This window comes from Exophiala viscosa (genome assembly GCF_022695815.1).
Source record: "Exophiala viscosa unplaced genomic scaffold EDD37scaffold_3, whole genome shotgun sequence".
NCBI classification, from domain to species: domain Eukaryota; kingdom Fungi; phylum Ascomycota; class Eurotiomycetes; order Chaetothyriales; family Herpotrichiellaceae; genus Exophiala; species Exophiala viscosa.
The window spans coordinates 26,023-39,344 of NW_026944355.1; the positions used below are offsets into that span (position 1 = coordinate 26,023).

The 13,322-nt window shown below is 52.3% G+C and overlaps 5 protein-coding genes across 5 annotated transcripts; 1 reads left to right on the forward strand and 4 right to left on the reverse strand.

Annotated features, from left to right (window-relative positions):
• Nucleotides 1–114: 114 nt before the first annotated feature.
• EDD37DRAFT_624911 (MFS transporter) lies at nt 115–2,379 on the reverse strand. The gene is made up of 2 exons (XM_062816198.1): nt 1,822–2,379; nt 115–1,769 (listed from the first exon to the last, which is right to left on the reverse strand). The coding sequence occupies exons 1-2, from the start codon at nt 1,969–1,971 to the stop codon at nt 324–326; spliced, it is 1,596 nt and encodes a 531-aa protein (XP_062671401.1). The 5' UTR covers nt 1,972–2,379; the 3' UTR covers nt 115–323.
• Nucleotides 2,380–3,138: 759 nt separating this feature from the next.
• EDD37DRAFT_607112 (acyl-CoA N-acyltransferase) lies at nt 3,139–4,014 on the reverse strand (the record flags this gene model as incomplete). The annotated part of the gene is made up of 1 exon (XM_062814951.1): nt 3,139–4,014. One exon carries the CDS (start codon nt 4,012–4,014, stop codon nt 3,139–3,141), a length of 876 nt encoding a protein of 291 aa, XP_062671402.1.
• A 1,507-nt stretch (nt 4,015–5,521) lies between these two features.
• On the reverse strand, nt 5,522–6,871 carry EDD37DRAFT_647988 (uncharacterized protein; the record flags this gene model as incomplete). Its single annotated transcript, XM_062817959.1, has 5 exons — nt 5,522–5,993; nt 6,044–6,186; nt 6,234–6,491; nt 6,540–6,644; nt 6,695–6,871. The coding sequence occupies 5 exons, from the start codon at nt 6,869–6,871 to the stop codon at nt 5,522–5,524; spliced, it is 1,155 nt and encodes a 384-aa protein (XP_062671403.1).
• Nucleotides 6,872–9,726: 2,855 nt separating this feature from the next.
• Nucleotides 9,727–11,757, forward strand: EDD37DRAFT_306924 (amino acid/polyamine transporter I). The gene is made up of 5 exons (XM_062811270.1): nt 9,727–10,027; nt 10,077–10,147; nt 10,202–10,398; nt 10,449–11,176; nt 11,229–11,757. Exons 1-5 carry the CDS (start codon nt 9,887–9,889, stop codon nt 11,664–11,666), a joined length of 1,575 nt encoding a protein of 524 aa, XP_062671404.1. The 5' UTR covers nt 9,727–9,886; the 3' UTR covers nt 11,667–11,757.
• A 495-nt stretch (nt 11,758–12,252) lies between these two features.
• On the reverse strand, nt 12,253–12,801 carry EDD37DRAFT_607115 (uncharacterized protein; the record flags this gene model as incomplete). The annotated part of the gene is made up of 1 exon (XM_062814952.1): nt 12,253–12,801. One exon carries the CDS (start codon nt 12,799–12,801, stop codon nt 12,253–12,255), a length of 549 nt encoding a protein of 182 aa, XP_062671405.1.
• Between the last annotated feature and the right edge of the window lie 521 nt (nt 12,802–13,322).

The following is a 13,322-nucleotide window of genomic DNA, read 5'->3' on the forward strand; positions in this document are numbered from 1 at the left end:
ACTGGCCATGCGGGGAGCTATCGACCAGGTCGCCGTCGACCCACAAGCACGCTAAATGACCTAGCATACATAAGTTAGTCCAACCTGTGCGTGCCGAACCGTAAGGCGAGGTCACGATGAAAGGCTCCACGGTGGAGATCATGTAAGATGAAGTGTATATATATATATATATATATCGGACGACATCGAACATGGGCTGAAGAATCGAGGCTGGAAATGCTTGAAACGACTGTCCAAAGTTGTGCACCTGCAACGCTCATGGCATTATTGAAGCCCAATAGCTTCTGACCGACCACAGAATATCCATACCGCCGATATATCCATCAATAAATATACGTGAACTCGTCATTCTTGCAGTCAGTCAGATCCAAGAAGGCCTTGTCGCCCAGCCTTTGCCCACCATCAACCTCCTCCATGGCGACATACCTATCTTCCATCGAATGGTCCTTGATAACAGCAGACTTTCCATTTTTCACCCTCTTTCGGGATTGAAGCTTGTTCAGGAAGATCAAGACGGCCAGCTGCATGAGAACAACTGCCACAAGAGTGATGAACACTGCCAGCGTTTTGCGCAAGCCTGGGTGATACGCCGGAGCGTCCTTCTTGGCGAAGAGCAGTGGACCGATAATGTTGCCAGCCGAGGAGCCAGCGTTGTATAGGGACATCATGACGGATTTCTTGGTGCTGCCTGCAGTATTGCCGACGATCCAGGAGACGATCAAAGGATTCCCACCAAAGAGGAAGGCCAACAGATAGTAGGCCACAAGCAATCCTCCCGTCTCACTGGACTTCCGAGGTAGGACATAGAGAACTGCCAGACCTGCAACAACCGGGAGCATGGATATGGCGAGGACGGCCGATTTGAGTTTGGCTTTTTGTGCCAAGTATGATGCCAGGAGAATGACTATGAATTGCATGGCGCCAAAGGGGATGTTAAGCAGAGATGTCTTGTACTTGTCGAAGCCGACACCCGAGAGAATGAGGGGACCAAAGGTGTTTGTAACGGAGGCTCCCACATTCAGGCACAGAGACATCCCGATCCAAAGGTAGGTCTTTGGCTCCATGGCTAGTTCGGCGATGTGAGACCACTTGAACTCTCTGTTGCCAGTACCGGTTTGATTGGCACGCAAGCGTTCAATGGCCTGTGCCTTTTCGGGTTCGGTCAAGAATCGAGCTGATGGAATATCGTTGTCGAGGAACCACCAAACGACTGGCGCAGACAGGATGGTCACCAACCCGACGAAAAGAAAAATGATCTGCCATTCCGCGAGGACGTGGGATTTGATGCTCCCCAGGCCGTATGACAATGCCGAAGCAACAATCGTGGCGATACCGTTGGTGCCGTACCATGCAGCGACACGTATCGGCTGCTCAGATCGACGGTACCATTGACTGGTAATGACAGAGAACAGTGGCAGACAACCGCCCTCAAAGAGACCAAGAAAGAATCGCGCCGCCAAAAGAGAGCTGTAGTCGTGGCATGCAGCCATTGAAGCTTGAGCGATACCCCAGCCGAGGCAGAGAACGGGCATCAGAATCCGATGAGGGACTTTGACAATCAGAAAGGACGAGAAGGGTTGCCATGCGAGTTGTGCGATGGGAGCAATGGAACCCAGGAAAGAATATTCGTTGCCCGTCAAGTGGGTGTCTGTTTCCAACCCGAAAAGTGCGCCGTAACCGAGCACGGATTTGTCCAGGATTTGGAGGAAGTAGACCCAGACCAGGACGATCAGAATGACTCTGTCGGTCTTGCGGCGAATTCGTTTGTTCTGAGATAGGTATTAGCATAGAGTCTTGACCGGTGGAGGTTTCTCAGCTTACATCCTCCTCGGTGAGTTCGATTCGACCAGATCCCACAATCGCAAGAGCGCGATCGCCATGGATTCGTTCAACGATGTCCTTGGAAGGTCGACCTATTTCGACATCTTCGTTGTGAGCCATTGGTCCAGTCTTGTCGTTCGATGTGGCCATGCTGTAGGGAAGAAATTCGCGGCTGGAATTTCTTTCGACAGCGGCGACCGTCTGAGGCCACTAAAGCGTCGACTCAATGTGGCAGACCGCCTTTTATAAGAGCGAGCAGAGGACGGGGGTGGCAGTCCTCGCTACCAACAGGGTAGGAACCATGGACAGTTGAAGATGGTTGAGAAAAAGGAGGAGATGGGAAAGTGTGGGGTCTGGGCAGACAACGCTGTCAACGCATCAGATGTCACCTCAGGAGCATGCCCTGGTAGACGATGCCTGGTAAGCGATCAACGGTTCAAGGTGTTGATGTGTTGGAAAGCGTCAAGCGTGCGTCTGGCCCTTGCAACGATGAAGTCAGTGGCATTGCCCAATGACTGTTAGGGCATCAATCTTCATCGTCTTCAACCCCACATTGCTACAATCGCACAGTGATCGGCAGTCATAGAAGGGGATTCATCTGCATGTAACCATCCCTTTAGGTATCGTCGCGGGCATGGTCGGTGCCGGGGACGGTCCTTGTTTAGGCCGTGGGGGTCACTTCCCACCACGAGAAAGTCCCCACGACGTCGATTTCATCTTCTCAACCTCCCTGAATCCGGGGATTGCTACAAAAGCACCATTTTCACGGCTCCATAGCCGCACCGGAGTGCTCAATCACAATCAACCCCTCGATTCGGTATTTGATCACACGAGTGCCTCAGCTGACAATGTCCGGGTCCAGGTCGAAGATGCAACCCTCGTACCCGATCGTCATGACCGTCCCTTATTCGAGATGCTGCACGGCATGCAAGCTGTTTTCGTCGCCCCCAGATGAGTGGGGGGAATAGGGAAGAGTCTGCATAGACAGTAGTAAGATCAGGAGGATTGATACACTTGCGGTCCTCGGGTAGTGACGAGACATCATCGCCGGACTGCGTAGAAAAGCACGTCTCAACAATGAAAAACCACTCTTTGCAGCTCACCCAACCATGCTTGGATGTGATCGGAGATTGGGTCTACACTCTGGAGCGCCTCGAGCACTCAAGCACGGAGTGACCCAGATCAGGTTGAGTACAGAGGAATGTAAAATGCATTGATCCCAGCTGCCTCCAGAAGAAGATCAATTGTCATGACAGCGCTTGCTTGGTAAATACTGAATTTTTCCCACCATCCAACAAGACAACGATGATGACCATCTCACACCTCTCGTCCCTTCGCAGTCCTTCTCAACCACTCCTCCCAGTCAAACACTCCGTTCCCTTCCATCCAGACCCCAGGCTCCCTCTCCTCGACGACAACACCATCTTTGTCTCTGAAAAAGACCAATCCACCATCGACATCGTGCAAGGGATTCCCTTCTCCCTCTCCAGCCCTTCCGACGGGTCCAACATTGAATCCACAAGCCTGATAGAACTTTTCCTTCCCATCGGCAGCAATGACACTGCACGCAATGCCTTCTTTCTTGGCCTGCTCCAGCCCCCAAGCGACCAGCGCCCGCCCTTGACCTTTCTTCTGAAAGTCCGGATGGACAGCTAGACTCTCCAGATACCACGACTGCTCGCGGTCACCAAGCCAGATATGGTCGAGAAATGGGTACCCTTGTTCGACCATGTCTTCCAACTCAGGCGAGGTGGCGCGGTTCGGCGAGATCCAGTGCATGAATTTCACGGCCGCGTTGAATACAGGTTTGAGTAGTCGTCTCGGATCCCACCATGCCAACTCCCACCCAGCGCGTCGGTTCACCTTGTTCGACGGCGCAATCCTGCTCCAATGCGCGAACCCAGTAATGACCTCCTTCCCATCCGATTTCTCCGCCGTCACGAGATACACGTGGCTCCAATCCCACCAGTCCACCACAAACCGTCGGTACCAGTACTTGTCATTGTCGAGCGGGTACTCTTTCCGGCGCGGGTGTAAGATTCCTCCGAAGAGCACGTCGTCCCAGAATGCCAGCGAGCATGCTCGTGCCGCTCCTCGTAGGTCGCCCCACCGCGCGCGGCGGAGCGTGAAACTTGGAGTACTGCTTAGGCCCACGGTATTGCTGGTTGAGAGGAGGGGTTGAGATTCAGACATGTCTCAGGGACACTTTGTGGCCTTTGAATCCAGGCCGAGGCTCGTGTTGGTGCTCGTGCTCTCTCCGGCCAGTTTCATCCACGCCGAGTATCAGGTCCAGCGCGGTTGTCTCGATACGGGCCACCGCTTGCGGGGTTCTCGCTAGCAGAGCGTGGCAAGGCTGCGATATGGCTGACCGGTGATGATATGAGACTTCTCTCGTGTTCTCTGATTGGTTGTATCCGGAAGCGAAGGCAACCTCGCCGATTTTGCGCCTATGAGATGACTCAGCGGTAGCAATGAGTCTGAGGCCCAGAGGCGCAGTGTGGTCACAGTACGGCTAGGGGAGCTTCGCACTTGGAGGTACAGGTCCTGTGATGCGAGGTGTGGTAGCGTGTACTGTCTGGCCCTCTCCCACGTGGCCTACTGGGTTGGCAGTCGAAGTGTACGTGTAAACAAAAATTGCGCTGTACCGAATGCAGAGCAAGGTCTATGTTACGGTCAAGGTGCGCTTGAGCCTGGAAAGTCAAAACCAGAGATAAGTGTCGAAGAGTTGTATGGTTGCTGAGCTGTCCAGGCTAGGTAGGTGGAAGGTTTGCGAAGTGACAGCTGAGTTTGCTGCCTAAATCGCCAATGCGTACAATGGCATGGTTGATATTCTCGCGAACAGGCTTGTCCTTGCAGCAAAATCTGATACCGAGATTATTGAGGGGTAAGATGCCTCCTCCACCTTGGGGTATTCTCTTGGTACTGTAAGGTAAGGTCTCTCAAAGTCACCACGGGCAGACTTAGGGATGAATCGCTTCACCAAGAGGCCATAATGTACCTCAGAAAGAGCAATCTTGAGGTACTGAGCAAGGCTGCGATCTGCGAGATAGCCTGTGACAGGATTGCCGTGGATCTCTGCGACGACCTTCAGCGATGAGTAAAGATGCTACTCTAGAAAAAGGCACGACATCGCTTGCACGAATCCCACAGGCCAAAACTGCCCTTTACAGTGGTCAAAGCGTCGACCGTCTCATTAAGACTAAAACGTGCATTGGTGCTCCTTGGCTGCAGTGTTCGTGAGTGCTTGGACCACGGTGCCTCTATGCTGGAAATGCTAATCACGGGGCCCGGGGAGGTTGAGGTTTGTCCTCCGGATGGGCAAAGTATCGACTCCGAAGAAGTCAATTTTGATACTAGATCAGCCACATCGAGCGCGAGACAAAGACGGACCAAGTTACAGCAATCGAATGCGCAGCCAATTGCGAAGCACTTGCAACTTAGGTCAACTTCCTTGCTTTCCCTCGTCTACTTGCAGAAGGTTTTCTCTGCTGGTGCCAGTAACCAGTATGTCTAGATGGTACAATGTGCATCAAGCACGATACACGACAAAGCGCTTGAATCTTCCATCCCAGTTGTCCAACAAATCCCTTCGCTTGCAAGACATTCAAGTTCTTTGCTTCACCCGCCAACGCCATACCCGTAGAAAACCTCTCAATTGTAGTACGTCCATATCATACACGCCCAACATCAGTTGGCAGATCTAAGCCATGTCGCGTTCTGTCGTTTCGTAATGAACATTCCATTGGACATCCTTTCGAATGATGTGGTCTTGACTGCCAGCACTGTCGATTGACTCTTGATCCCTCCTGATCTTGTCGTCCTGAGGTAGTGGAGTAATAGGGTCCTGATGTTCAATCTCGTTGTACGACCTGTTGGCCGATCTTGACTTCGAATTGCCTTGACCTGGGACAGATCCCATCTCGTACCCGTTGGTCTCCTTGTATCTTCCTGAACCGTAAGCACCTTGCGTGAGTGTAGGGTCGAGCTGAATGCCGAAGCCGCTGCTGAAGCTCTTGACGAATGACTTGAGGTTGGGAATCGTGGCAGCGATGAGGGACCAGCAGAGCTCGACTTGCTGGAGAACAAGCGCAGACACTAGCGCAATGCCGGGGTTTTTGGAGGTGGTGTAATCAGAGATGTATTTGAGGTGAATGATTGAGAGTGCCGCCAGACTGTAGAGTCGTCAGTGATTATACCAACGAAGTCCTTCATTCCAACTTACGGTAAGCGAAATCCAAATGCGGCGACTACCTGACATTTCAGCATGAAGGAGATTTGGACAGGCAGAACAATGAACACCGAGAGGAGCACCAAGATGCACTCTGTCGCCACGTCGAATGCGGTGATCAATTGCCATCGCAGAAACTGTAGGTAGTTAGCCCGACGCTTCCATGGGGCTGGAGTGGCAGTACCTGACGGGAGCATTGCGATGCATTCCCCTCAATCAAGTGTCGTGTGCTGCAGTCGACCGAAAGTGCTACAACCGATAAGAGTCCCCAGGTCGCCATCCCAGCTAGGACTCCGATGCCGACCCAGTAGAATATCCTCGAGCGGGTTTGACTGTTCGCCTTTGGTCCACTGAGGTTGAACAGCCTCATCATGAGATATAAGGTCGACGCTTTAGCGCAGGTCAGTGATAGGATGAAAAGTATCTGTCCAGCGAATGTTGCCTATGAGCAGTGTAAGTTGTAGTCTTGTAGCAGATTGATATTACGCACGCGACTGGCTTTCTGCAGTTCACTCTGGCGTAGTAGATTCACTGTCTTTCCTAATCCGTGATTGAGGCCTACCATAACGGCAGCTACCTCCCCCACTTGCATTACCTGGAGACATGTTAGAATCACCCCAGAGGATCACGACTCCCTCTACTCACGGTTGCAGCAAGAGCCAGGTAGTCATCCATCCCATACATCTTCCATCGCAAGTGACCCCTCAAGGTCAAGGTAATGACAGAATAGATCAGACATAGTATGGTCGCTATCCAGATAGAGCCCGCATGGTCATCTGGCGTGATGGGAGAAAATCGATTGTCGCTGCCGAGAGTCGCCATCCTGTGGTCGTTGATGCTGCTTAACCGTAAGGTGAAGGAGATGAGGTATTAGTTGAAGTAGAGGGGCAATCGAGGTTCACGTTGTTTCCTTGCCGTGCCTATATCATATTCTTCCGGTGCTCATCGCTAGGAGACGAAACGGTATCGGCCAGGGAGCATCCTAGGAAGGTCGTGTTCCATGAATGAATCTGACACCTTGACTTTGATACAATCGTTGATCTTATCACAGCCTAATCCAAAAGGACACCAGGAAAGGCCGGAAAAGCATGTGCCTGACGCGCTGTCAGTCTACAAACTATGGCTGAATCCCTGATCGCTGCAGCCTGTGGCTTTTCAAGATTAGCCCGATTGAAACGATAACGCCGGCGCTCAAGGATGAGCAGTAGTCAAGCAAAGACGGTTTCCAATTGCTCTGTTGTGGGGGAGAAGTCGGATGGGATGATGAGCAGGGATTACCGCCGGCTCAAAGTCAAAGACGCGGGAAGGATATTGAAGGCCAGCATGCCGATATTGGCAGAGGTCGTTGCCGATCAGTGCCCAGTACCATAGGGATGTCTGTGACTCTGTGCGTGCCCGAAGTGGTTGGGCGGCTTGTCGTGGCTTGGATAGATAGCGATGGGAAGACTTTTCCAGACGTGCAATCACATCTGCTGCAAAGGAAGTGACACTGACAACAAGCTGGACATGGTGCGGCCTCGCATGGGACGCCTCTGGTAAGCAAGGAGGTTGTGTGGTGTGCGTGTGTTGTCCTTGAGGTAGGAAGGTCAATTATGTGGCGGCCTATGAAATCCCTGCCTTAACGATCATTTCGAATTGCTGGCGTGCATTAGCGGGGTCGTAGAAGTTTGGGCACCATGGTTCATTATTGGCTTCTTGATGCGCGTTGCTTGTATAGGTGATTGGAGATGAAGGCTCGTGCACACCACCTCTCTTCACCCGGTACCATGTGTGCTTGATGATCAAGATTCTTGGATACGAGGTCCTCCGGGAGGCCAGCTCTGGCTTTCGAAGTATGTAAAGCACCCAACGCCGCTTACTTGATGGCTTGCAGCAAGGCTTGTCGGGGAACCTAATCGGACAGAGGGTAAGGCCCGAAAACTCACATGCAATCGTCCGTTGGTGCAGAGTAATTGACAAGATATTCCAAGCTCAACTTGATATCGAATATGGTTCCTAATACTTCCTATGCGAAAATCAAGTCAAATTAAAGTGAGAACGACTGGCACTATTCTCGCGGGGACTGTGGTCCGTCCTCGGTACTGGAGAATAATGGGTGATTGCCTAGCCCAAAGTCCCACAAGGCGTAGTGGCCTGAGAAGGCCATCACTCGTCTACTGTACTTGGCAAGCACTCCGTAAGAGGACACTACTGCCGGCAGAGTTCGCACCATCCAATGGCTCCCACGAGCGGCGGGAGGATGAGGCCGGCACGAACTCTGGAGTCTGGACTCTGGAGGTGTCAAAAATGTCGAGGCCTCTTTCGCTTTCACTTTCAGTCGATGAGTCGACGTAATTTGTGACCCTAGGGTTGCGATTATTTCGATACCAACAGGTCGCTAACGGCTGTACAATGAGGCATGAGAAACAAAGATACAGACTGCTCGTTCGAGATATGATGCGTGAAGTGTGAAGAGTGGTGAGAAGAGAAGCTAACTAACGTGAAGACCCGGGACTGGCAATGGCCAGACGTAGATCAAAGTCTTGGCCAACACCAGTGCACCTTCTCCTTTTCCTCTTCCTTCCTTGTCACCTCTTTTTCTCCATCCTCCTTCTCGATCCTTGCACAACATCTCGCCTCACGTTGCATTAGTGCTTTGCCAACAACCCCGAGCCATTCCCACTACGCGTATCAACAACGCCGACTCAACGGCCTCACAAGGAGGGAGGGATTCGCTGTCCTGATGCAGACTATCATGTTTATCGTTTGCCTATGCGAGACCCTTATCTTTCGCTTCGAATTGACTTGATAGCTTTTGGTAACAGGTTTGTACGTACAGGTTGACGCCTGCCAATCTACTGCGCGCGGTCAGCCAAGACCCTCGTCTGACCAGATCGCAAAGCCAAATCTCAGCACTGAGGCCCAGTGGCCCCCTCTTCCTTTACCCTCCTCGGGACTTTTGTACTTGATTCGGCTCCACCTGCTCCCTGTCCTGTCTGCCCGATTAATACGTACTGTCCAGTCCAAGGCCTAGCTGTCAGGAACCCAGCAATGTGAGCACACCAATACCTCGATGCAAGGGGATCTTGTGTCCCATGCCAACCAAGTGCCGAGCATGAAACAGGTGTCTGGGGATGTCGAAAAGTTCACCAACCTTGCAATTCTCAATGCCAATATTTAGGGAGTGCTAGCGTTAAGCCTCCCCAGGCTCCATCGACAATGGTGGAACCACTCATAATGCTAGCCTGTCTCTGCCACTAGACGCCTATGCTTTGTGTTCTCATCACTATTGGGTCGATCTGGCGCAGTATGCGGTCTGCTTGTTCACGAAACGTCGAAAACAAGAGTCCTTGCTTCGGGGCGTCTTTTCGCTTTCCTCATACCCTTGGACCTTTACCTGGCAGCTCTTTCCCCTGCGTCCGCTGTCTCTGAATACTCCTTGCATCTTGCTCGGCACTGTACCCTTCGAAGCATAGTCAAAGTATGCAAGCTGTCTGAGGTGACAGACTGTCAAGGCATCGTGAACTTTGGCTTGCATCCGGTGCGCCTAGCGTCTCAAGCCTGTTCCAGTCTCGCTTGGGGGACAGTGGTGAGAATCCTTCCGCGTAGGACCCTACTCTAGACAGTCAGGATCTGCATGGTCTTGGAAGCACATGGCCATCGGTTGACACATGGCAGCCGAGCTCCTCTTCGCTTCTTGAACTTTGCGGTCCGCATAACTTCTCATCGTCCTTGCAGACCACTTGTGCAACTTGATCTTGCAGCACAGGACATTAAGCAAGACCTGCATTCATTCACCTCATCAGACCTTTCCTTCACCATTCTCGTGGACAGCGACAACATCATCTCACCTTGAACATGGCGGAACCAAAGGAGACTGGGGTCCACATGTCCCAGGTCGACGCGGAGCCATCAAATGACAACCTGCCGGTCGAGAAGAAAGGCACCCACGATGACCAGCGCGACATGTTTCGTATGGGCAAGAGGCAAGAGCTGAGGGTAAGCATTGCCCCATTGATCTGGCCAGGACGACGGCTAACTTCTGCAGCGAAATTTCCGTTTCCTGTCGATCTTTGGCTTCTCCATGATTCTGATGGCAAGTTGGGAAACCATCTTAGGGTCAGTGACCTCCGACAAAAGTGCTACGGGCAGCTTATACTGACGATTGGACAGTACCTCCATTATCGGTCTCATCAATGGTGGAACAGCAGGCATGATCTGGCTATACCTTGTCGCATGGATAGGGTTTCTGGCGGTCAACACTTCCATGGCCGAGATGGCCTCGATGGCGCCAACATCCGGTGGACAATACCACTGGGTGTCCGAGTTCGCTCCCCGAAAGTACCAGCGGTTCATGAGCTTCGTTGTCGGTAAGTAGCATTGCAGGGGATGAACGTGTTCTTGCCTAACAACTCCATAGGATGGCTTTGCGTCCTTGGCTGGCAAACGGGTGCTGCGAATACAGCCTTTCTCGCAGGCACTCAGATCCAAGGTCTTGCGATCCTCAATTACCCAGATTACGTCCCTCAACGATGGCACGGCACACTCTTGACATTCGCTGTGGCCACATTCTCTATCTTCTTCAACACATTCCTGGTCAAACGCCTGCCGCTGGTCGAAGGCATAGTTCTGATTGTGCATGTCTTTGGCTTCTTTGGCGTCTTGATCACCCTCTGGGTTTTGGGTCCACGAGCCAGTGCCCACGAAGTTTTCACTACATTCAACAACTACGGTGGCTGGAGCAGCAACGGTCTCTCCGCGATCGTTGGTATCTTGGCCGTCATGATCCCGCTTTTGGGCGCCGACGGAGCCGTACACATGTCTGAGGAACTGCGCGATGCCTCGCGTGTGCTCCCACAGAGCATCATCGCCACCACCGTGTTTAATGGCACGATGGGATGGATCATCTTGATCACATTTTGTTTTGTCATGGGCAATCTGGACGATGTCATCGACTCACCTACAGGACAGCCATACATCCAGGTCTTTTACACCGCTACCCAGTCATACGCTGGTGCGTCCGTGCTATCGGCACTGGTCATCTTCATGGCCATCTTCTGCAATTTGTCCATCACGGCAACGGCCTCTCGTCAACTCTGGTCTTTCGCCCGTGATCAGGGCATTCCTGGAGCGTCGTGGTTTGCATATGTATGTTTCCCAATTGCCCCACAATAGCTACATCCGTTAACGTCAGATCTAGGTCCGACCCGGATGGGACGTCCCCATGAACTCCATCTTGGTATCCTGGGTCGTGACCTGCTTGTTGGCCTTGATCAACATTGGCTCAACCATCGCGCTAAACAACATTACCTCTTTGTCGCTGGTGGCCATCTTGTCCTCGTACATCGTCTCGACAGGCTGTCTGTTCTGGCGACGTATGTACAATCTGCCGCTTTTGCCCGCCAAGTTCTCCTTCTCTCGACCACTCGGACTGTTCTTGAATGGCTTCAGCATGGTCTTTCTCATCTTCGCCTTCATCTTTGCATTCTTCCCGGGAGACGTCGATCCTACTGTGGCAGAGATGAACTGGACTGCGCTGATCTACGGGGCTGTCATGATATTCTGTGTGGCTGATTATTTCTTGCGAGCCCGTCGCGTGTATGACGGTCCTGTGGAGTACGTGCGGAAGTTGGACTGAGAAGCCACAGTCGACATCAAACTCTGCCGACGTTGGACGTTGCCAGGACATTTTCTCTGCGGCAGAGGGTGGCGTGTTTTGTTCTTACCGAGCCCTGGTGCGTACAAAGAGCTTGGGGAAGGCCAGCTTCAGGCAGACTGTTTGTCGCATCATTATTCGGTTGCCTCCCAGATAGAAAGGATTATGGCGTTGCGAGACAGCAAGACGATTTCAGAGTTTGAGATAACGAAGTTGCATGACTGTACTGGTTGTACACGACTACCGAATATTTGACATGGGCAATGCCCAAGATAGTCATCTGGGCTACAGTCACATACGTACATCTTGTGATGACGGAACTGTATCCTTCGGCATGAAGCAGATCAGACCGGGATGAGGACGACAACGGTGTAGAAGACCAGTCTGTTGCCGGCATCATTGTGCATTGCTTCTGATAATGAAGTCCCGCTCTCTCCTGCCTTTCTCATCACAACCTGGCGATAAGCATCCACCCCTGTAGACCTCGAGCCCGCGTCGTCAGTTTGTAGATCATGAGGACCGTCCTTATCCGGTTCCGCTTTGCCCTCGCTTCGACAGATGCGACAATTCAAAGCCATCTGTGTGGCGGGATATCGCGTAGACCATACTTGTCCAGATTCGACATGTAGTAGGCGTACTGCATGTCGTTCTCGGGTTTCCAATCCGCGCAAAGTGAATCCTCTCTACGAAAGGCCTCGGGGTGGCCCCCGATCAACACTGCCCCATCCTTTGAGACGTCGCTGATCGGGTTATTCTCGTACCATTCCTTAGCTTCCATCCCAATCAAATAGCCGCAGCACTCCACGAGAGTGGGACTCCGTACGGCAGCTGCACCACGGCAACGTTTTGTCTCCCCGTCCCAACCGCAGAATTCTGCCCAGTTCGCTAGGGTCGCAAGAAAGTCGCGCGGACACGTGTGCTCGGGGACTGGCTGGGTTGGGTCGTAGTAGGCCAATTTGGAAGTGTCACCCACTCCGGCTTTGTTTGTGAGTATGACGCCGATGAGGTTTTTCTTGTCCCCCTCCGAAGTGTTGTCCACGACTACCTGGGGGAGCGCGACTGCCGTGCTGCTGGCAAGTACTGTGAGGACAAGCTTGAGGAAGTTCTTGATGGCCATGGCTAAAGGTGAGTTGTTTTGAATGAGAGGTAAGAGTTACTCAGATGTCGTTGGGTTGCGAAGTATTCGAGGCAATAAAAGTCGGGAATATATATATTACCCTCAAATCTTCACGTCCGTAGCCAAATTGTGCGAATGAGGCGGATCAATTTTCGTGACCAGGTACCTTTTAAGGACCAGCAGACTGTGTGCTCGTAACCATACCGTGGTTTGCGTCAACTTAATGCGCGAGACCGGTGCGGTAATGCACAAGACATGGTTGAGCCATCACGACTTGTCTTGGATCGTGACATTATATGGTTACTCTGATCCCTGGTCGGGAACCGGTGGTTGTGGCTGCCTTTGAGGCCCCGTTGCGTGTCGTGCGTCGCTACTCTTCGGCGACAGGGCTGGGCGTGACTCTGACGTACCAGACTTGTCTCGAACATGAAGATGGGCCATCGTGAAGAGCGCTGAGGTTGAGAGAACGTGATGTGTACGGTAGGAACGCATTTGGCGGGTACTTAGGTACCTACCAGGTA